The sequence below is a fragment of the Rattus rattus genome, chromosome 1 (genome assembly GCF_011064425.1).
Source record: "Rattus rattus isolate New Zealand chromosome 1, Rrattus_CSIRO_v1, whole genome shotgun sequence".
In the NCBI taxonomy this organism is placed as follows: Eukaryota; Metazoa; Chordata; class Mammalia; order Rodentia; family Muridae; genus Rattus; species Rattus rattus.
The window spans coordinates 255354750-255376861 of NC_046154.1; the positions used below are offsets into that span (position 1 = coordinate 255354750).

The 22112-nt window shown below is 51.3% G+C and overlaps 1 protein-coding gene across 1 annotated transcript in view; it reads right to left on the minus strand.

Moving 5' to 3' along the window:
- LOC116890119 (cadherin EGF LAG seven-pass G-type receptor 1-like) overlaps nucleotides 1-22112 on the minus strand; it is a 47131-nt gene that overhangs the window by 20533 nt on the left and 4486 nt on the right. Inside the window, exon 3 of the mRNA XM_032890861.1 lies at nucleotides 15172-15256. Coding sequence (XP_032746752.1) covers nucleotides 15172-15256 — 85 coding nt within the window. The remainder of the gene's footprint in view (nucleotides 1-15171; nucleotides 15257-22112) is intronic.

Genomic DNA, 22112 nt, shown 5'->3' on the forward strand with positions numbered 1-22112 from the left:
TTCTGCGAGTGTACTTTATAGCAGCTATCTGGTCTCCCGTGAGCAGCAGCTCACAATGAAAGTCACCAAGTCCCCTCAGCCCTGTCTCTCTAACAGTAGAAATCAGCCTGGCGGCCAGCACTGCCCGTTTACTAAACCGTACCTACTGCACACACAACTTCACCCTCTCTCTCTACAGATGGACTTAGCGTCTTATGAGCACCAAACGATGTTGGCCAGCAGGCGCTGGGAACAGGCTAGTTTGTCTACATGACACATAGCTATGGTCACACTGTTTAAGATTCTCCAATGGTAACACTCAAATAATAGTTTCCATTATGTACACACATTTATTTGCAAGTAAGTAAGAGTGATGGAGCCGCTTGTGACCTAATCTATTGCTCTGTTTTGCAAACGCTTGTGGAATAGTCCCCACTGTCCCGTTATCAACCCGAGGGTCCCAGATGAGCAACAGACCCCATCACGGCTTCATGATCCCCGGCCTCTCTGACTTTTGCTCCATTAACTTTAAGTCACAAACAAGTCACTTTTTTAAAGAATGCACACTCCCAAAGAGGTAGTGTAGGTTGGACATTCCTAGTCCAAATCTCCGAAGTCCAGAATGTCCCAAAGCCCAAGCATTTGAACGCAGTATTGGTGCTCCCAAAGTTTCCCATTTTGAAGCAGTTTGGATTTTAGAAGCTGAGATCAGAGAGGGTCAACCGGGGAGGTAAGACTGTGCACCTACTCCTGAATCTGGAATAAGCTGGAATCAGAAGCACTTTAGATAAGGGATCTCGGCTTCACTGGGGAGAAGTGGCCACACCTGAGGAGTGGGTCCCCTCCTGGGGACTTGAGTCCTATCGTGCTCTGTTAGCATCTGGAAGACTATCCCATCAGCCCCAGGGGCCTCCGTCACTCAGCAGTAAGAAGGGACTCTTTTCTGGGGGCTGTGGGTAGAGGGTCTCACCATAGCGATACTGCGAGGAGGAAATGGGATCTAAGAACTGGCAGGCTATAAGCCTGCCTCCTGGGAACAGCCGGTTACTCAGGAATCCAACCTGTCAGGGGTATCAGGTTACGCTGCTACACTTTCACCTTCTGTGCAGCCGACCGGGAGAGCCAGTGCGGGAGACTCCACCTTGCTTCCTGCTCTCCCTTTCTTGGCAGAAGCCAAGCAGCTTGCAAGCCGGGAGCCATGACTGCGTGTGCTTCTGTATTCCTTGCATTTTACTGAGATTTTCTTTTTAATTATGTGCACGGGGGGGGGGGGGTGTTAGACGCACACAAGTGCAGCAGGTGCCTGTGGAGGTGTGGGTTCCCCTGGAGCTAGAGTTCCAGGATGGTGTGAGCCTGCAGACTGTCCTGAGAAGCAAACTCTGGCCTGTAAGAGCTCCAAACAACTGAGGCATCTCTCCATCCCCTGCTTCTGCTTCCTAAGCAAGCTCAGTGTGGCTGGGAGATGAATCCACCCCTCCTCCACCTTCCATCCCTTATGGGCTTGTCCCCAAGACCACTGCAGGCTCCTGAGACCCGAAGGAAACAGTCAAATTAACCCCAGCCCGAGAAACCATGAGAACCCACAAGAGGCTAGAGTCCAGAGGCTGAGCCTGATGCTTTAAAAAAGAAAACAGGAGCTAGAGACATGGCTCAGTGGTTAAGAGCACCGGCTGCTTTTGCAGAGGACCCAGGTTCTCATCCCAGCACCCACACAGTGGTTCACAACCATCTGTAAGTCCAGATTCAGAGGATCGATTCCTTCTTTTGTCCTCTGCGGGTACCGGGCACACACACATATGTTCATGCAGGCAAAACACTCATACACATAAAAATAAAAAAAAAAAATAAAAAAAAAGAAAGTTAGCATCCATCCAGTTTAGTCACAAGCATTTTATCCTCAAATGGCCCTACAAGAGTAGCCCTATTGTCCCTGTTGTAGGAAAAGAAATTCAGGGCTAAAGAAAACACCAGGAGAACACGGTCCACAGAATCCAGTAAGCAGAGCTCATAGGGGCCCATGGAGCCTGCACCAGCAATCATGGAGCCTGCGTGGGTCCATGCCGGGTCCTCTGTATATATGCAATTGTTTAGCTTGGGGTTTTTGTGGGACTCATAAAACCAAGAGTGGGGGTACCTGACTCTTTTACCTGTTCTTGGGACCCTTTTCTTGCCACTGGTCACCTCACCCAGCCTTGCTATGAGGGTTTGTGCCTGATCTTATTGTTGGTATTCTGTCTAAGCTCCGCCCCACAGTTACCTGGCAACAGCCAGGCATGACTGACTCACAGTGAGGGGGCTGCTTGGACTGCATCTTGCTATGCCAGGTTCCGTGGCTATCTCTGGGAGGCCTGCTCTTTCCCGAAGGAAAACAGAGAAGGAGTGGATGTGAGAGAAAAAGGAGGGGGGGAGAGGGACTGGGAGGAGGGGAGGGGGGGGGTTTGATGGGGATTGTACCACATGAAAGAATAAATAGGGGCTGGGGACTTAGCTCAGTGGTAGAGCGCTTGCCTAGGAAGCGCAAGGCCCTGGTTCAGTCCCCAGCTCAAAAAAAAAAGAACCAAAAAAAAAAAAAAAAAAAAAAAAGAATAAATAAAAGAAATTAAAATTAAAAAGATGAACCGTACACTATTCACTTTTGAGGAAAGGGAACACGGACTTGTCCTTTTCGAAGCACCGTATTATTATGTTTAGCCACATATGTCATGGTTCCTTAAGACACTTACAAGAATCGTCTTTATGATGTGATCTTACAATAGTAAATGGAAACTCAAATGTGGTTAAAAAGAGGAGTTGTCTGAGTTATTCAAGTTGCCGACACAGTGAGGTAGGGACCAAAAGGACCCCAACTTCCCATATTAGATCTGCATGGCAAAGGAACTACCTACCGTCTACTTACAGGAAAACTCTGTGGTTACAAAAAAAAAAAAAAAAAAAAAAAAAAATCCGCAATGAGTTACCCAGCAAGACCTTACAAAGAGAAAGGTAAACTAATAAAAGGTAAGTGTCTGGCTGGAAAGACAGGCAGGCAATTCACAGCGGCATAAAAGGGTGAGAGCCCATATAAAAGCTGTTTACTGTCCCTCAAGAGAGACGTGCAAATCAGACAGGGAGGACGCTTACCCCAGAGGGCTGAAAAAGACTGGGAAGCTTCTCCCCTCCAGTGATAGAGATCTGGAAGGCTCTGCCTACCCCAGGCTCTGAACACCCCATCTGAACACATCCCCAGGGTCTTCCCCAGGCCACTCCACAGACATGTGAACAACCTCACCTGTCATTTCCCTTTTGGGAATTTGTTATTCGGAATGGTCTCCAAGGTTACGTTACACGTGTGCCCACACCACACTAAACACTATGTGGAAATGAGGAGGTGGTACTGGTTGAGGGCAGGATGATACCCGTGTGATGGGAAACAGGGCTGTGATACACAGCCAGGCTGTGTTAGAGTGCTAAGGCAAAAAGCCCATGTCATGCTTGTTAAAAGTGTGTGTGTGTGCACATGTGTGTGTGTGCACGTGTGTGTGTGTGTGTGTGTGTGTGTGTGTGTGTGTGCACGCACGCGCATGAGCGGGCGCCTGAATGCACACCCACTGCAAATACACACATGCACGCCACAGCCTGCAGATCAGGGCAACTTGTAGGCGTTGGCTTATTGATTCCACCATGTGAGTCCTGGAATCAGACTTACATGACCGGACTGGATGATGCTGCAGAAACAGCAGGGATGCCCAGAAATGCTGTTTTCTGCTGTGTATGCATACTTGTTTGGGTGCTTACAAGGTGGCTTTAGCTTTCGAATTAACGAGATCTCTGTGAGTTTCTAAACATAAACCACTATTCTACTCATCACTCTCCCCAAGAAAGCATCGCTGACAACTGTGGGCTCTGGGTGGCTCTGACAGACATCCAATACGGTGCCTCCGAGCATGCCCTGAACACTGAGACCATTCCCTTCTCCTCCCTGTCTTTGTTCCCTCCATTTTTCAGAGCCACTCCTTCAAACCCATCCTTGGACTACATTCAGCCTCATCCTTGGATCTTGGAACCATAACTGATACCACCGAGTGTCCCACCTACCGAGCCCCCGGGTCTCTCCTTTGGTGCCCTTTCCTAGCACCTCCAGGCATCTGTCACACCTCCCTAGCCATCTGCTGCTAATACCATCTCTGAAGAAGGACACTTCTAGAACATCCCACGTTAACTTCTGAAACAGTTTCAGGGCTCTGTTCCTCCAGAGAAGCGCAGTAGCTGAGACAAGCAGAAATGAGTTGCTGAAGGTCTCCAGGGAAGGTTAACTGTTGACAGACAAGAGGCTGCAGGATCAGCCCCAATGTACCTGGAAGCATTTTTTTTTTTTCCATTCTCTTAAGAACAATGGTGAGATACACTGTGACTAAGAGCTTAAAGGGAGCCGGCCGCAGAGGACACTGGGAAAGAGTCCCAGCCAAGCTTCCTTCATTGTCTGCTTAAGTTCATGGAGGCCACTACACTGCCCAGAAGGCCACGGTCACAAGCTCCCTGTCTGTGTGCAAAATCTGTCCTCTGGGAAGGCAAATGGAACCCCTAACACAGGAGCCCCACCCGACCCTGAGTAGTAGTGGGTTCTGGCCTCTCATTGGTTGCTGGGGTGTGCATGGTGTCCTTCACACATGGTATCCACCAGCTGCAAAGAGAGGCCATACGATTCACCACAGTTGTCCTAGGCATTCATGAGGCCCATAAAGTGACAGCCTGGTGTAGGCACGTGCAGGGTCTATGACCAGGTTCCAGCCTGGGTGCAGAATGCTCAGTTGTGTGAATCTAGAAATGTCTGTCTGGAAATGAGTCCGTCCAACGGTTTGTACGCAGCAGCATACCCACGGAAACTCAGCCACACCCCCGCAGGTGGTATAGTCTGATACGATGGCACGCCTATCTATCTGAAGATGGCAAGAGAACTGATCAATAAAAGGTGGACGAGCAGGCTGCTAGCTGTGTGAGACCTAGCAGTTCCCTCCGTCCCAGCCAGAGACTAACATGAATGGTGGCCTCTGCATTTTCAGGAGGCTCAAGAATAGGAGGGGTGCTCTCTACCAGGTCTAGAGTTTCTATAGTTCTGGCCGGGGTAGAAGCCTTCAGCAGCCCTGATGTATAAGATGCAAATGGCCTCTATCCTATTGCATACCTCTTGCCCCAGCTCTGGTCAAGCAACAGCATCCCAAAGCCCTGGTATAGGGGAAGGCCTGGGTAGACAAAGATACCCCACTGTCCTCCCTGGTCAAGTTCCAAATGGGAGTCCAAGCTGGCCACGGGGTAAGAATACAGACCTGCAGTGGGGCCTCCGATTGACTCTGTATGTCCACAGTACCTGCAAAGTGACCCTTTATCACATCCACATTCCTCTGCGGATGAAGACGTAACAGACGTTTCAAAGTACACAGTCAGGCGGAGCTGGACCAAACCAGTCTCCCTCTGCCCAGGAACTTCAAGTTACAACACAGCCTGGTGGCACCAACTGTGGAGGGCGATTCCCAGCCTCAACCCAACCCATTGACCAGACCTTCAATGGTCTCGGGACCCCCTGGAGGTTCCAGGGGCTCTACCAGGCATGAAGGCGTGAGCAGGCTCTATTTCAGATTGCCAGCTCAGCTCTGTGGTGACATCTCAATGAGAGGTGGGGAAGACGTGGGCCTTTGGGAACATAGGGAGATATTTTGGGTTGTAGTGGCCAAAGAGCAGGTGCTATCTACTATACAAAGGTCAAGGGAGGGACACTGTTCGGCATTCTGCAGTGCCCATGACACTTGCCCCAGAGAACAAGCTAGCATCAGAGTGCTGAGGAAGACATCCGCTATAGGATCAGACAGAGGAGTGGATAGGGGTATGAGGACCCCGTGAGCACTTGGGGAACTGCCCTCAGGGAACCTGGAAGAGAGGCCTGAGCAGAGAGTGCTGTGTGACAAGTCCCACCAGACAGAAATTAGACCAGTGACCTGTATGCAGTCAGTAGGCCATTTATTGAACACATCATGACTCATTTAGTAAGGGGCCAAGGATGCTCCTCCCGTTAGCCTAATAATCACTTGGGTACACAGATTATGAGTGTTCACACCTCCCAGAGCAGAACTACCTTCCCGTCTGGCAGCCGGTGCTGCTCTAATGGCCGTGGCAAATACTAAGGAGGAGAGAGCCTAAGGTGGGACATATCCTTTGCCATGGAAGGTGGGGACAGAAGATGACAGCCGTGCCCCGAAGGCTGGCTCTGTCCTTTGGACCTGGTGGATGAGGACCTGCAGGTAGCACCCTAGAGTCTTATTACAAACGCTAATGTCTTGAGGTCATGATTTGTGGAAGACCAGGGATCGAGAAGCTCGAACATTCCAAAACACCCACCAGGCTCATTCCAGAAAGGCAGAACACCCCTTTCTCCCGGCTGTCCCTTGGAGGTAATTAAAGTGAGCTTGATATACAAACGGCCCTTCAGGGCTCCACTGTTTCTGGACAAAGGACCAGCTCCTCAATGTGAGTCCCCCTGCCCCCCCATGTCGCCTGTGGGCTCAGAGAGGCCCATCACCATAGCAACCCCTGTTGCTGCCAGGGCCTGGAGGAGGCTGAGTTCCAGAGCAATTGCCAATGTTATATACACCCTTGGTCACCACCTGTGATGGTTTGCATTTGCTTGGCCCAGGGAGTGGCACTATTAGAAGGTGTGGCCTTGTTGGAGGAAGTGTGTCACTGTGGGGTGGGCTTGGAGACCCTCCTCCTAGCTGCCTGGGGATGCTCAGTCTGTTCCTGGCTTCCTTCGGGTGAAGATGTAGAACTCAGCTCCTCCTGCACCATGCCTTCCTGGATGCTGCCATGCTCCTGCCTTGATGATAATGGACTGAACCTCTGAAACTGTAAGCCAGCCCACAATTAAATGTTGTCCTTTATAGAACTTGCATTGGTCATGGTGTCTGTTCACAGCAATAAGACCCTGACTAAGACACCACCTACCCTAGAACTCGAAGCCAGGAAGGCCTCCTTTGTCCTGTGGGCACCCTACAAAGTTGGGACAGCTGATGCTTAAAACAAATCAACAGCCACAGGGCCAACTCTGGGCCTGGAGTCTGGTTAGGGAACTTTCTGTTTTCTGCTTTCGAGCACTGGTGGAGTTTTTGTAACGTGAGCAAGCTTATCTTTAAAACAGAGCAGACCAGAACTATTTTTATCACGAAGAGCAACTTTCGGGGTCATAATAAATCCCTAAAAAGTGACAAACAGGAAGTGCTAGGCCTCTCCACCTCATGCCTGCCTCCCTGCCACACCCCGCATCCCTGGTCAGGTTTCCACCTGGGGAGTGTGCAGGGCAGGAGAGGGCAATGGGCATCAGGAAAGGCCCAGCTGGAGGACGGGACAAAGCAGGGGCCAATGAACCTGTGCCCTGCAGCCCGCCCAGCAGAGTGGCACAGAGAGCATTTAGCCAACTTCCCAGCAGCCCACGATACCTGCCACGCCCCACTGACTCACCCCAAAGGCCTTTTTTTAAAAATAGATTTATTTATTATATATAAGTACACTGTAGCTGTCTTCATGTACACCAGAAGAGGGCACCAGATCCCATTACAGATGGTTGTGAGCCACCATGTGGTTGCTGGGAATTGAACTCAGGACCTCTGGAAGAGCAGTTAGTGCTCTTAACCACTGAGCCATCTCTCCAGCCCCCAGAAATGAGATTCTTGAGGGGAATAACAGCTATCCCTCTGCATAGCAGACACCCAAGGGGAGAAGCATCTGTGAGTCTACGTGGAGACTTAAAACCCAGGTTCAAATCCATCCTCACCTAGGGTCCTGAGTCTTATAGGTCCTTGTCCACACTAAGGTGCCCGATGAAACAGAAATCATGTCCAGCAAAGTCGGGTGAGCCAGCACCCCTCAAGCTACAACTGGAGAATGAGAACAGTGTCCTCCACCACAGAATCCCAGAGGCAAGGGCAACCTGAGACTGCCCATGGGCGGTTGTCTGCCCTGCTGAGGGGCCAGACCCACCGTACGCACGCCGCCCTGTGGGCATCCAAACTTCACCAGCACAAAAAGCTTCCCAATAAACCAAAGTTCACTGACGCCTGCTTGGAACAACAATGGCCGTGTAAGCTGTGAACTAAGATTATAGCTTGTAATTTGCTGACTCCTTCCCTCATTTGTTGACAGTCCTCCCACAGTGCTCCAGGTCCCTATGGGGAAAATGTCAAGACTGGGATCACCCCACAACCGAGACCATAGGTCTCTCTTTACCCAGTGGGCCCTGACCAGCTTGGCTTGGGGAGTGAATGGCTGCAGTGCCCACCCTCAGACCCAAAAGCTAGACAGATGGAGGTGTAGGCCGGCATCTGGTAGGAGTCCCCCAAGGGCTTAGGATAAGGGCACAGAAGGTTCCTGAGGCCAGGGCTCTTGAGTGCTCTTAGTGAACCCCACCTCTATCATTACCACTGCCACCAACATTGACGTAGTGATGCCCAAGGTCCACCCTCTGGGGAGGCCAAGGCTGTGCCTCTCTGGCTGCCAGGCAGTCTGATCTAGAGTGGTGGAGGTGGGAAGCGGTGATAAAGGACATGGCGTAATGTCACCGCAACAGTATCTGTATGTCATCATGCAGCACCTGCCCAAAGACAGAAACAATGGAGTTCCCAGTTCCTCCTCAGGGCAGACTGACTCCACGGTCCATCCTCCCTAGGTTAGAGGTCAGCCTAACCTCTGCCAGAGTCTCTACTCCAGACCAGCTGAATCCCAGGCCTCGGCCTTGCAACAAGAAGTGTTTCTGAATGAACTTCCCGCCTCACCCACCTCTTTGAGTCATTCCCACACATGTTACAGCAGGAAAGCCCTGAGGCTCCCCCTCACCCAGGGAGTGTTGCCTGCGTCCTATCAATCCCGCCCTCAGACTTGGGGGTGGGGGTTGGGGGTGGACACCCTAGACCTACTCTGAGCCTCTTGGCATCTACTCTAAACCCCACATCTGCCCAGGCCGCTGGCTCTGTCCTAAGCCCCGCTCTCCCCGGCTTTGGTAGCCCTTTGAGAGAGCACCCGCTTGGCTGTAGCTCTGGTTGATACTAGGAGGGCAGGTCCAAGAATGCGTTCCTGACACACAAGATGGACAGAGAATTGTTTCATTTGCCAGTCAATCCTCTAGCCAGACAGTGAAACCCCCCAGGCCTCTGCCCACCCACTGTCAGCCTTCACCTGACCCTGAGGAAGACGATGGGCAGCTAGGACCACACACTGCTGGTCCCCGAGTTTATATTGGCAGATAGTCCCAACTCTCATTGCCGTGGGTGAATTGTTGAGATAAGAAACAGGTTCATCTCAAGCACAAACTGCATTGTGTCTTTAGATGGAGCACAAGAAAGCTAGGCAGGTTGTGGTGCTAACAACTTGTCTGGAAGGACTAAACCCTGGGCCCAGGATGGTAGCTGAGGGGTGTACACCACCCAGAGCTGGAAGCCTAGTGGAGAAGACAATGAAGACAAGGGCTCCAACGACAGTGAGGACTCAAGGCAAAGGTGCTGGCCACGCCTTGTACATCGCGCCGGGGAGGCCTCTTCCACAAGGCAAACATTATCTAAGTAATTACTAGGCTCCCGGCAGCCAGTGTGGGCTGGCCAGCCCTTGCGACAGGACTGACTAGCACAGTCAGCCCACTCTAGAGGTCCCGGCATCAACTACCTTCTTCCACAGCATAGTCAATGGGTTAAGAAAGCAGGAATGGAGGGCTGGGTGTGTGGCTCGGTTGGCAGATAGTTTGCCTAGCATGCACAGGGCCCTGGGTTCAATCCCTGGCACCGCATGAAGCAGACATGATGGCACAGGCCTGCAACCCCAGCACTGCAGAGCTGGAGGCCGGAAGATCAGAAGGTCAAAGCCATCCTAGGCCACACGAGACCCCGTCTCGAAACGGGAGAGGGAAAGAAGGGAAAAGAAAACCAGAATGGAAAAACCATCAATATGCCAAGGACCTCCGTCCACTCCTGGGAAGCTACCTGAAGGGGAAAGACAGAAACCCCAGACCATTACGGAGGACATGGATCCTAGGCACAGTTAAAACACTAGCCCAGGGAGATGCCGTTCCATCATCTGAAATGGAACGGCAAAGACTTAGTCACTAGAACCTCACGGTAGACTTGTAGTGAAAGGAGACAGTCACAAAACAGTTTACATAGGGTGACTGTGTAAACACACACACCCTCGTATGAATACCTACCTAGAAAAAACTCTGTCAAGACTCAGTAGGTCCTTAATTATCATTCCTGGGTGGTAAGGAGCTCGTCCTTCCTAAGTCACTGTGTTATCTGCAGAGAAGTTGGTGTGTGATAACACGGTAATAACTGGTGCCAGCCTGGCCCGGGTGCTAGGCCTCTCTGTAGACCAGTAGCCTAAAAGTCTGTAAGCTGCCAGGCTGTAGACTTGAAGGCCTCACTGGGATGCTGCTACCCCTTAACAAAAAGGAAGCCATTTTGCTGTGGCTGCAGCTATAGTTCAGTGACTAGAACAGATTCCCGGGGTCTGTGGAGAGGTAGGTGGGGAGTCCACAGGCCTCCTGCAGGGCAGCTGCCCAGGGGTGAGGAAGGTCCTACGTGGGCCCTGGAGTGAAGGAGAGGCTCCCTTTTGTGCCTCTAGTTCCAGTTCCCTTCAGTGAACTCCTAACATCTTTAAATAAGGCCCCTGCAGTGGCTTGTTTCACATCCCTGGACCTTGGCTCATTCATCCGGTTTATAAAATCAGTTTTTCAAAAATAGGGGAGTACAGGAGACTCTGCAGAGAAGGGTTTTCTTCAGTCCAGCATTCAGCCCGAGGCTCTCTGAAAGCACACTGTTCACCTGTCTGGCCTGATCCCAGAACATCCCGAGAGCAAAGACAGAGTGAGAAACCGGCAGCCATGAGTGCCCAACTCCAGGGAGGGGATGGTCACCAAGAGGCCCAGACATGACACGCCCTTAGATGGATGGCTGAGGAAGGTTGGGTGGGTGGAAGAGGTGATGCCCACAAAACACACAGGGATATTATGTTGGTCCAGAAATCCACTCTATAACTTGGGAACCATGTATCCCAGAGACAAGTGAGGCCCGGAAGACATAGACGCCCTGAGTTCAGGGATCTACGACAAGAGAATGCAGTGCCCGGGTTGGGCCAGGCCTCCACATCAGTGTTCTACTGGAGCTGGGGCCATACAACTCGTGACTGTACTGAACACCACCCACTGTCCACTTTTGATGGCCCTGCAAGCTGTGAGCTGAGCCACCATTAAAAACAGAGAGGTGGGGAGGGCCAGAGAGATGGCTCAGCAGTTAAGTTATTGTTCTTTCAGAGGACCAGGGTTCGGTTCCCACCACCCATCTGATGGTTCATAACCATCTCTAACCCCAGTTCCAGGAGATCTGATACCCTCTTCTGACCTCCAGTGGAACACAGGCAGGCAAAACATCCATAGACAATAATAATAATAATAATAATAATAATAATAATAATAATAATAAATTTTAATTAAAATGATTACAGGTAGATTGCAATGCCTCAGAAATCAAAGATGTAAGGGGCATGCAAAGATGTAGAGAGACGACTCAGCAGTTAAGACTACTTGCTGCTCTTCCAGGGACCCAGGTTCCATTCCCAGCACCCACGTCAGGCTGTTTACAACTGCCTATAACTCTAGGTCTTGGGGGGCTCTGATGCCCTCTTCTGGACTCTGTAGGTACTGCATGCACATGGTGTACATATAAATGTGTACGTGAGCATACATACACATAAATAAGAATAAGTAAGTCGAGAGAGAGAGAGAAAGAGAGAGAGAGAGAGAGAGAGAGAGAGAGAGAGAGAGAGAGAGAGAAGAAAGCAGAGGTTGAGACAGTGACTGCAGTTGGTCCTTTAGTAACTGCTGGTGTCAACATCAGTCATTCCCCACCCCCGCCCCAGACCATGCTAACTCAAACAACAGACTTCTGGGCAAAAACACACAGCTCGACTCTTACCTCCTGGGCACTCCAGGCATTTGTTACTTTGCCCTCAGCAGGCCTACCATAGACCCCAAGTGGCCCAGTAGCTAGCCAAGGCAGTTCCTACCCAGACATCACTGCACAGATCACTGTGCGGAAGAACAAAGACACCCCTCCCAGCCCAAGTGCCTCAGTTCCCCGGCCACAGAGAACAGGAAAAGCTCTGTCTGATACAATCCTGACCATGGAAAAGTTCAACATGATTTTCACACTATCCTATGTTGTTCTGGTTGAAAAGATACCAAGCCCACAAGCTAATTAAAAAAAAAAAAAAACAGGAAGGGAAAAAGAATTCCTGCTACAAACACATAGATCTCCCAGACCAAACCCGGGACCGGGATGGTTATGTCAACCCCAAAGCCACCAGCTTCCTGTCTAAGAGGCCACTTTGGCTTGCTGTCCCCCAGAGCTCCATCCAACAGTCATTTCCCGTTTAGCATAAAGGTCGATTCCAGAAGGCAAAATCGGTCCCTGCCTGCCCTGCCCTGGCTCCTGGTTTCACCTGCTCATGCACATGTGTGTTCACGCTGGAGAGCTCATGCATGCATAACGTAAGCCCCCCCAGACTTCCTGCCCTGTACACATGCGTGCACCCCTGACCTCTCATGACCCCATGCCAGAGAGACAGGAAATTTCTCACAACAATAAACCTTCATAGTTTCCATTCTCCCACCTTTGAAGGTCCGAGGGACTTTCACTTGCACAGTAGAATTTTCCATGCCTAGGAGAGAGGGCTGACTTCTGCCATGTCACTTGGCTTCAGGACTCAGAGGGAGGGCACACTATTGTCCTAACTGCCCCAGAACCACTTCCATGCTCTCTGCCATGTGACCAGCATCGTCCCCTCCCTAAAGGACCCCTGGGAGCACACTCCCTCAGAACCCAGCCTACCATCCTTTCCTGAATTATTTAGGGAGTGGGGAGTCTGTGGGGATACTATCAATAGGGAACCCACACTGTGTGACACTCATCCTAATTAGGGGAGGATAAAGGAGACATCGAGCTTACAGGTCCCTCTGCCCACATTCCAAGAAGCCTCCTTGGTCTTCATGTACCAGGAGCACTGAGCCAAACTGATAAACGTTTTAAATGCCAATCAGAATGCGTTCCCAGGGGTTTGGAACTCAGGACTTGGTCTTAAGGTGGGCGATTGCTGACAACAGCAAACGTTTGCACAGCGGAGTCTTTGACCACTGGTACCCTTAGAGAAATGTCTATTACAACTTTCACCTACTTTCTTTTTTTTTTTTTGAAGATTTATTCATTTATTACATATAAGTACACTGTAGCTGTCTTCAGATTCAGAAGAGGACATTGGATCTCTTTACAGATGGTTGTGAGCCACCATGTGGTTGCTGGGAATTGAACTCAGGACCTCTGGAAGAGCAGTCAGTGCTCTTAACTGCTGAGCCATCTCTCCAGCCCCTCACCTACTTTCAAAATCACATTGCTTTCTTCTTGAGTTGGTGCTCCCTACGCACTCTAAACACGACTAGCCGTGCCAGCTACCAGCTTGCAAGTGTTATGCAGCAGTTCCTGAGATTTATTTTTGTCATTTGTAATTATAAATATGTGTGTCTACCGGGGAGTATTTGCACGCGAGCACAGGTGTCCTTGGGAGTCAGAGGCCTGGGATCCCCTGGTGCTGGAGTCACAGGCACTGTGAACTCCCAGTGGGGATGATTGGAATTGAACTGGGCCCCTCTAGAAGAGCTGGAAATACTCCTAACCACTGAGCCATCTCTCCAGCCCCTTTAATGGTTTTCAAGTGTGATATGTTCTGCACACTTATACACATGGCTAAGAAGACGGCCTCCCAAGCCACGGTTGGCCACCTGCAGGACTTCTGTTTGGGTAATTCTTACCCTAGAGAAAGGCAGGACGGGAAAGGGTGACTTGTCAACCCTCTAGAAGACCCAGGGGTATCGGCAGGGGGCCAGAGAGAAGAGTTCAGCCCAGGTGTCACCTCCACTTATGTCTCCTCCCAACAGGAGACACTGCCTCAAGGAGCCTGGAGGTTCTGGCTTCTGACTTCACACAGGGCATCACAGAGGAATACCCAGAGCATGACTGGTGCAGCCGTGTCCCTCGGAGGAACTGTGGGGCTGCCACCAGATCACTGCTCTCAATCACTGCTCTGTGAGAGCATTCTTATCTCCTAATGCTAACACCGTTTATGGTTTATTTGAATTAGCTGCTGTTAGTTTACCTTAACCAAGCATCATTTAGATTAGATATGAACCACATCCTCAAACCGTTTTTAAATAAAGACACAGAACTGGTAGAGGAAAGACTATTGGGGGGGTGGGGGAGCTGGTTATAATGGTTCTAGGTATAAACTATTTGGGCCGCTGAGGCAGGAGGATGGTTTGGAATTCGAGGTTGGCCTGGCTTATATAGTCAGTTCTTGATCAGCCAGGGCAAAGCAAAGAAAAAAAAGAGATGGAGGGAGGAAAGGAGAGAGAGGTTGGGGGAGTGGGGAGAAAGGTGAATACGTGGACAGAGGAAACTGAGAATGGGGTGGGCCAGTAAGGAAAGTCACTTGCAACCAAATCAGATGGTCTGACCCGCGTTTAGTTCCTGGGACCCACTGACTCCCACAGGTTATCCTCTGACTAACCTGCACATGCCATGGCACACGCATGCACCCCGCCCCAAGTAAACACCCCCCCCCCCGCTTCACGGTCCAGGGGGAGACAGCCTCAGAAGGTGGTTGCATAGCTCAGCATGAGATCCTTAGGAATGTTCCCTCAAACCTCGAAAGGAACTCCACGGGCCTAAACACCAACCCACACAGAGAAATCCACACCCTGCACGGGATGCCCGAAGTCGGCAGCTTCCGACTGCTCCTCTCAGTAAGAGCACACAGAGACCCTAACCCCGCCCCTACTGTTAGCCCCTCCCCCTCTCCATTGTTAGCCCCTCCCCCGTCTCCACCGTTATCCCTTCAGCTCTGTCACTTACACCACCACTACCGGGCTACTTCTGTGCATGCTACCCAGTCCTGCAGCCTCCCCGACTGTGATCCTTTCAAGATCACCCCCTCTACAAAAGAGGTGCATTGACCACATGACCACAACACCTCAGAGAAGGGAAGGAGAGTAAAGAGAGCAGGGAGCGGTCCCATAAGTGGGGGGGGAGGAGGGGGTGTGGGGGAGGAAAGTGGCACTGTGCCAAGGGCAAGTCTAACCCAAAGAAGTGCAGATCGGAGAAGGAGAGGCAGCCCCACTGGGCATCTGGGCAGAAGACGGCATCACCCAGTACCTGGGCCATACCTAAGAGTAAACGGAGATGTGATGTATCACAGTACCAATAGGATATCATCAGACAGACAGACAGACAGACAGACAGACACACACACACACACACACACACACACACACACACTCACACACTGTGTCGGCCTAGTGCAGGGCGAAGCTGGGGACTGAGACACAGATGTGACTCCATGCATTTTGGACCGCTGATAGCAGACAGCTCTGCAAAGCCACCCCAAGGCCACCCTCAGCTGGACTACACTCTTTGGTTCAATCGGCACGGGTGCACAAGGTTCCAGAACCAACCTTCCTTCAGAACTGTGCCAACCAATCAGATTTCCCCTAGCCCTGTGGCCCTCTGTTCACGTGACATCCTAGCGGCCCAGTTTCTCCACCGGCTGCCCGTGAGGCCTCTTATAAGTGGACAGACATCCCTGATAGCCTGCCATGCTGGAAGCAGAAAGAAGGACAGACAGACAGAAAGACCCAAGAGGGGGGCAGCAAGGGAGAACAGTCCCCACAGACTGCTCACCAGCCGGCAGAGGAAGGGGATATTTAGTCCCTCCCACGCAGGCTAGCCAGCGTGGCACCCACAGTCACGTTTGCCGTTGTGTCTCAGGCAGCACCGCTAGCGGGCCTCACCATACTCCTGCAGATGGTGCCTGCTGGTCCTGCTCCACGGAGGAAACTGAGAACAGACATCTAGCCACCTCAGGAAGATAGACCCTGTCTTCTCCATGCCACATGACCCAGGGGGCAAAGTGAATCCAAAGGCCCAAAGCTGAGGCCATACACCAATCTCAGTACCACCTCCTAGCCCCATGTCTGCCCACTTCCCCCAGGCTAACTGCTTCCTGTGCCCAGTTCTGGAAAATGCTACCCACCTCCCTCCATCGGCAGCATCCTCCCATCTCCAGAATGACGGGGGCTGCCCTCACCTCAGACCTCAGCAACCACTTACCCCTAAGCAGCATCCCCACCTGTCCTTTGGTGGGAACCAGCAACACCCAAACATCCTAAGAGAGAACGCCATGGCTCATAGGAAGCCAGGAAAACCCAATGCGGGGACAGAGGACAGAGGACAGGGGCTGGTATGGCCTAGGAGAGCCATACTTCATCTCCCCTCTGATGTTTGCTAGCTGCATCGTGACTAGGGGGACACAAGGCTGTCTCTGTGTCTGGAAAATAGGGAGTCGCCACTTTGAGGAAAAGGCCCCAGGCACTCAGAGCTCACCTGCTCACCGAAAGTTCACTTTCATGAGCAGCACCCCAGGAAAATACAAGCACAAAGCCCCCTAAGAAAACACACCTGTTCCAACAGCCCTGGGATGTGACACAACACACACTGTGTACATTTGACACCTGATCTCAGCTGAGCAGTCCAAGGAGTTAAGAGCCAGCATGGCTCCTCTCTCTCACACAGGGATCCTGAGGTACTGGGGAAACGTTCAAGGCCCGTCTCTCAGAAACCCTCTGTGCCCTGCAAGATGCCCCGGAAGGAGTTAAAATTGTGTTGGAAAGACTGACTGAAAAATGGACCCTGGTGTGTGTGTGTGTGTGTGTGTGTGTGTGTGCGTGCGTGCGTGCATGCGTGCCTGCCTGCCTGCCTGCCTGTCTGTCTGTCTGTCTGTCTGTCTGGGGGCATGCACAATGCGCATTTGAGCAGGGACACTTATGCACAAGGACCCCTGGCCTTTCTCTGGGTCTTCAAGAGATCAGTTCCTACTGCAGCTACAGAGACAAGGTGCTGATATGGGCTTCCTCACTTTTAGAACCCAAAGGTAAACACAGCCCCAAAGGTAAACGGATCTCCAAGGTGTCCCCAAGTTCTTACCAGAAGCACATGTGTGAGAGCTCAACCACAGTTCCCCAAAGGAAAAACAACTAACCCTGTCCTTTCCAGCCAAGTCCCCAGGCTCACAAAGAGGGACTGAAGATGATTTTGGGATATCCTTACCTTCAATCCCTCGTGTGGGGCTGCAGATCCTTGACCTGGCAAGAGCTCTGCCCTTGAACCCCTTCAGATTTACCACTAGCTCATTCCGGAAACAATCCACATAAGTTGCCTGAGTGGCTGGCCTCTCAGACACTTCCAGCGAAGGCCTGGGCCCTTCATGTCTCCTCAGGTGGCCTCTTCTTACCCTTCCAAGCACAGGTCACCATGTTGGGAGGCAGCAGGAAGCCAAGATCTTTCACTACAGCCTCTCCCCACACCACACCAAGAATTTAATTCTGGTCATTCATGCAAACCTGTATTCAGGTTACAGGACAAGAAAAAAAAAAAAAAAACTTAGTAAACTATTTCTCCCCCCAAGGCTACAAGCTGAAAGAGTGATGCCAAACTTATGAGTATTTTCCACACACACTGCCTCACAAGATAAGATCTACCTCTGTTCGAATCCTAGCGCTGGCAGGGACAGAGGCTGGTGGCACAGGGCCACACACCACACCCCAGGCACACACATTGCTGCCAGGGGCCCCCACCTTCCACCCATCTACTTCTCCAACAGGTTTCTAATGGCAGTGTGTCAGCCCAAACCCAAGTGGTCGTTTCAATGGTGACAGCAGATCCTGGATGAGTTCAGGTGTCACCAGGAACATAGGCCAGTTTTGAGCTACGTCCTCCATGTTGCTCTCTGACTGTAGTCAAAGGCCTTCAGTTACTCCCCTGAGTTACACCTGCCTGCCACTCTATGTGGGGCTGAGGTAGGTATCTAACTGTATCCTGGTACCCTGTGGCTGGTGTTGGGCCATGTCCCTGGCCCCTCCTCCTCAGGTAATGACCCACAGAGACACAGCACTAATGCCCAGCAATGATAGTCACCCCAACAACCAGCACCCCAAAGGTGCCAAGGCCCACACCAGGTGAACATCTGCACAGCTGATTGTATACAATGTCATCTTTTCTTGACCTCGCCTTGACATTTCGCACTCAAGTGCATGCACACACACACACACACACACACACACACACACACACACACACAGCTGAGCCTTAACCCTTTCTATACCTTACTTCCAACAATGGTGTCCCCTACTCAGGAGAGGGACCCCTGGACTCCAGCTCTTTTTTTTTTTTTTTTTTTTTTTGTTTTTTTTGGAGCTGGGGACCTAACCCAGGGCCTTGCGCTTCCTAGGCAAGCGCCTACCACTGAGCTAAATCCCCAACCCCTGGACTCCAGCTCTTATGGAGGCACAGGGACCTGTGCTGGGCTCACTTTAGTCATACCACTAACCTCAGATCCCTGACTCAAAGTGCCATCAGTCACCCCTCCATTCTTCTCTGTGTGTCCCTCCCTCCTCCAACTCACATAGCCCTTTCCAGCTACCGATCCACTCAGGCTGTGGTCCCCAAAGTGAGGCCTGGGCCCTGTCCTGATCATACACATCTTGTGTACCGTGCCCCGCTGCTGCCACAGGCTAAGCGCCCCATGCGTCTTGCCCTTGCTTATCACGGGGATGGGACGATGACAGTGTTGTCTGCATCCTGAAGCAGCACCGCAAGAATTGAATGTGCCCTGACAGGCCCAGGGAGAGTTCCTGACATAGAGTGCGCTAACAGCCACTGACGCTCTTGTCTTCTGGCATCTGATGTCCTAGCCTGGCACGTCTCTGCCCTGCCAGTCACACTCCACAGGCACACCCTCAAGGGGCCAAGACCGGCCTCCCGTGCGTCCTCTCTTTTCCTTCACCCATCCAGCAGCAGCAGGTGGGGCGCAGCCATTGCTCTAAACGCCCTTGACAAAGCTGACCCTGCGGCCCTCTCCGCATGCAAGGAAGCCTGTCGCTCCAGGTCTCCTACCAGGTACCAGCTTCCCAGTGTACACTTCACAGTCCCTCTCCTCCACATCCCTCAGATCCTCCCTACCCTCCTTGAACTTATCTCTGTGCCTGCCTATCTATCTATCTATCTATCTATCTATCTATCTATCTATCTATCTATCTATCTATCTATCTCCAGCCGTCACCAGAAGGCCTGGGGCTACACTGACTCATCAAGATTTTGTACACAGTAGGTATTCAATAATAAATATTAGCCCGGCATGGTGTTGCACACCTTTAATCCCAGCACTCAGGAGGCAGAGTCAGGAGGATCCCTGAGTTCCAGGTCTGCCTGGTCTGCAGAATGAGTTCCAGGGAAGTTCCGGTACATAGGCAGTTCCAGGGTTACGTAGAAAGACCCAGTGTCAAAATAAACAAATAATAAATAAATATTAAACTCCAAAATTAAACACCAGGCGTGGTGGCACATGCCTTTAACCCCAGCACTCAGGAGGCAGAGGCAGGGGGATCTCTAGGTTTGAGGCCAGCCTGGTCTACAAGAGTTCCAGGATAGCCAGGGCTATTGCACAGAGAAACCCTGTCCCAAAAAATCAAAATAGATAGATGATAGATAGATAGATAGATAGATAGATAGATAGATAAAATTTAAACATTCCAAGTTATCAAAGCTCTCAAACACTTAGCTAGTTGCCCAAAGTACCCTTGTGGGTGGTTTGTGTCACTGGGTAAGGCCAACTCTGCCAATGGGGTGGTTTAAGCACCTCTGAGTCTTTGCTAACTGTTGGGTTTTACGGGAAATACGGCACGGCATGCCCAGACCATGCCTGGTACGGCCATCTGCTCATTTCCTTGTTTGAAGAGTCACCGCGATATCCTGTATTTAACTGGGCAAACACATTCTAAAGTTGATCAAGCCGAGACGGTTCTGCGCCGTGCACTCCCGGCTGGGGCAAACAGCTTCACTATTTGGCTGAGTTCTGATATTTTCTGACATGTCCGAATGAGTCATCAGCCAGTCTTTCTGACCCTACAAATGACTCTTTTCCCACATCCACAAGTCTGTGACACATATTAACAATGGTGGCAGGAGCTGTGCCTTCCCGCCAACGGCCATGTTCTCTAAGGCGAGGAGACTGAGGCCCTAAACTACACCTACCTACATGTTCCAGGCGTGTTAAAAATGTCGATGCTGGGGGATTGTGGGAGGGATCAGCAGGGAAAGGCGCTTGCCACGCAGCCTGACAACTGGAGTTCAATTCCTGGGACCGACCTAGTGGATGGGAAGAACCAACTGCCTGGAGCTGTCCTCTGACCTCCATCCACATGAGCGCCATGGCATACCGCGTCTGTGCACGTTCACACACTAACTAACCAAATGATTAGATAACTCAATAAATAATGGAGTGTCAGTGTCGCTATAAACCACCATTGTGGGTGGGTGGGGGGGAGCCTTCGGCACTTGAGTTTCTCAGATGGTTGTTAGAGAAAGGCCAACACAACTAGCTTTTCCTGCGTCCGTGAGAAAAAGTCCCCAGCACAGAGTACAAAACGGCATCCAAGCACCCCACATAGAAAAAGAGCACCTAGAAAGACCAGCAGGCAAAAATGGCGGCTATTTGAATTATCACCTGCAGACTCACACGTGTTTTAAAAACAGTTTTGTCTCTGAGGAGTACAGAATCATCAACTATCTTTTTACAGTGAAAAGGACCATGCCCCTCTCCTGTCCCCAGCTACCCAGCTCCACCCCCATCCCCGCCTCCCAGTCCTTCGGCCCCTCCCCCCCACCAGCCCTGCCAGTACATCCCTCACATCCGCTGGTTCCCCATTCAGGTACACCTCCCCAATCCATCAGGCTCCTCTCGGGGCTGAGGGCTCACAGCCCTTCCAGGAAGCGCTCCAGCAAGACCCAATCACTGCCAGGCCGCACGGCTAGCACTTGAGGGCAGTAATAGCTTCAAAGGCTTTAGGGCATGGCTGTAAACATTGAAAAGCCAATTACTCGGCACTGAAAGTGATGCTGAGTGAGTCTGAATCAACAGCTTTCCCACACTGTTCCTTCATAAAATCTAAGAGTCGCCTCCGGCAGAACCCAGGCCTGGTCTGGTCTCTTGGCTGGCCTGCTGTTGAGACCTGCAGGCCTTGCAGTCACAGTGAGTCTCTTCTTTGAAGGATGAAGCAGCCAGAGGTCTAAGGGCCGCAGCATGGCGGCTGCATGCCCATCCCAACGATTACTTCACACCTCTGAGCCGTCCGTATCTTTATGTGGAAACCTCTAGTTGCCAGAGGAATCGTAAGAATGTGAGAGTTTAGAAAGCCGCTGGAAGCCGGAGTCGGAGGGAATGATCTCGGAGGGAATGATCATCACACTGACAAGTGCAGAAGCACATGAGGCCCCAGCTTCCCAGGAGAACGCCATCTCAGACAAGAGTTGCTGATGATTACCAAGCAATCAGAGCCCTGAACCACCATGGCTGTGATCGGACTGTGTGCCTACACAAGTACTACAAACCGGGGTTGGGGATTTAGCTCAGCGGTAGAGCGCTTGCCTAGCGAGCGCACGGCCCTAGGTTCAGTCCCCAGCTCCGGGGGGGGGGGAACAAGTACTACAAACCACCCTCCTGGGAATCGATTCATCACAGACACACAAATGCCCAGCATGGACCTGCTCCCCTTTAAACGCTATATTCTTCCCAGATCTAAGCCCAACCATTTTGTCATATTTTCTACTCTGTTTTGTCTAGAAGACATAGAGGCAAAGGAAACAGAACCTACTGGAAGCAGCCACAACCCTGGTTAATAACTTATGACTGCGTTCCAAGGTGGTCTCTCCACTTTCTCCCCAACAGATCATGACCAAAGCCATGTTGAGTCCACACTGCTTCAAAACACAGCCCTGAAGTCCCATATGATATTAAAAGACCGTTAGAAGGGAACCAAGTCACCCCCAGTCCCTTCTGCTTAAGAATCTCAGCCAATGAGACACGTGGAAACTGGACCTTCAGTTCTATCATATCCCATAACCCCTTGCCCACATGAAACATGGACTCAGGACCCCACACACCTGAGCCCTCCTCCCTGGTATATTGGC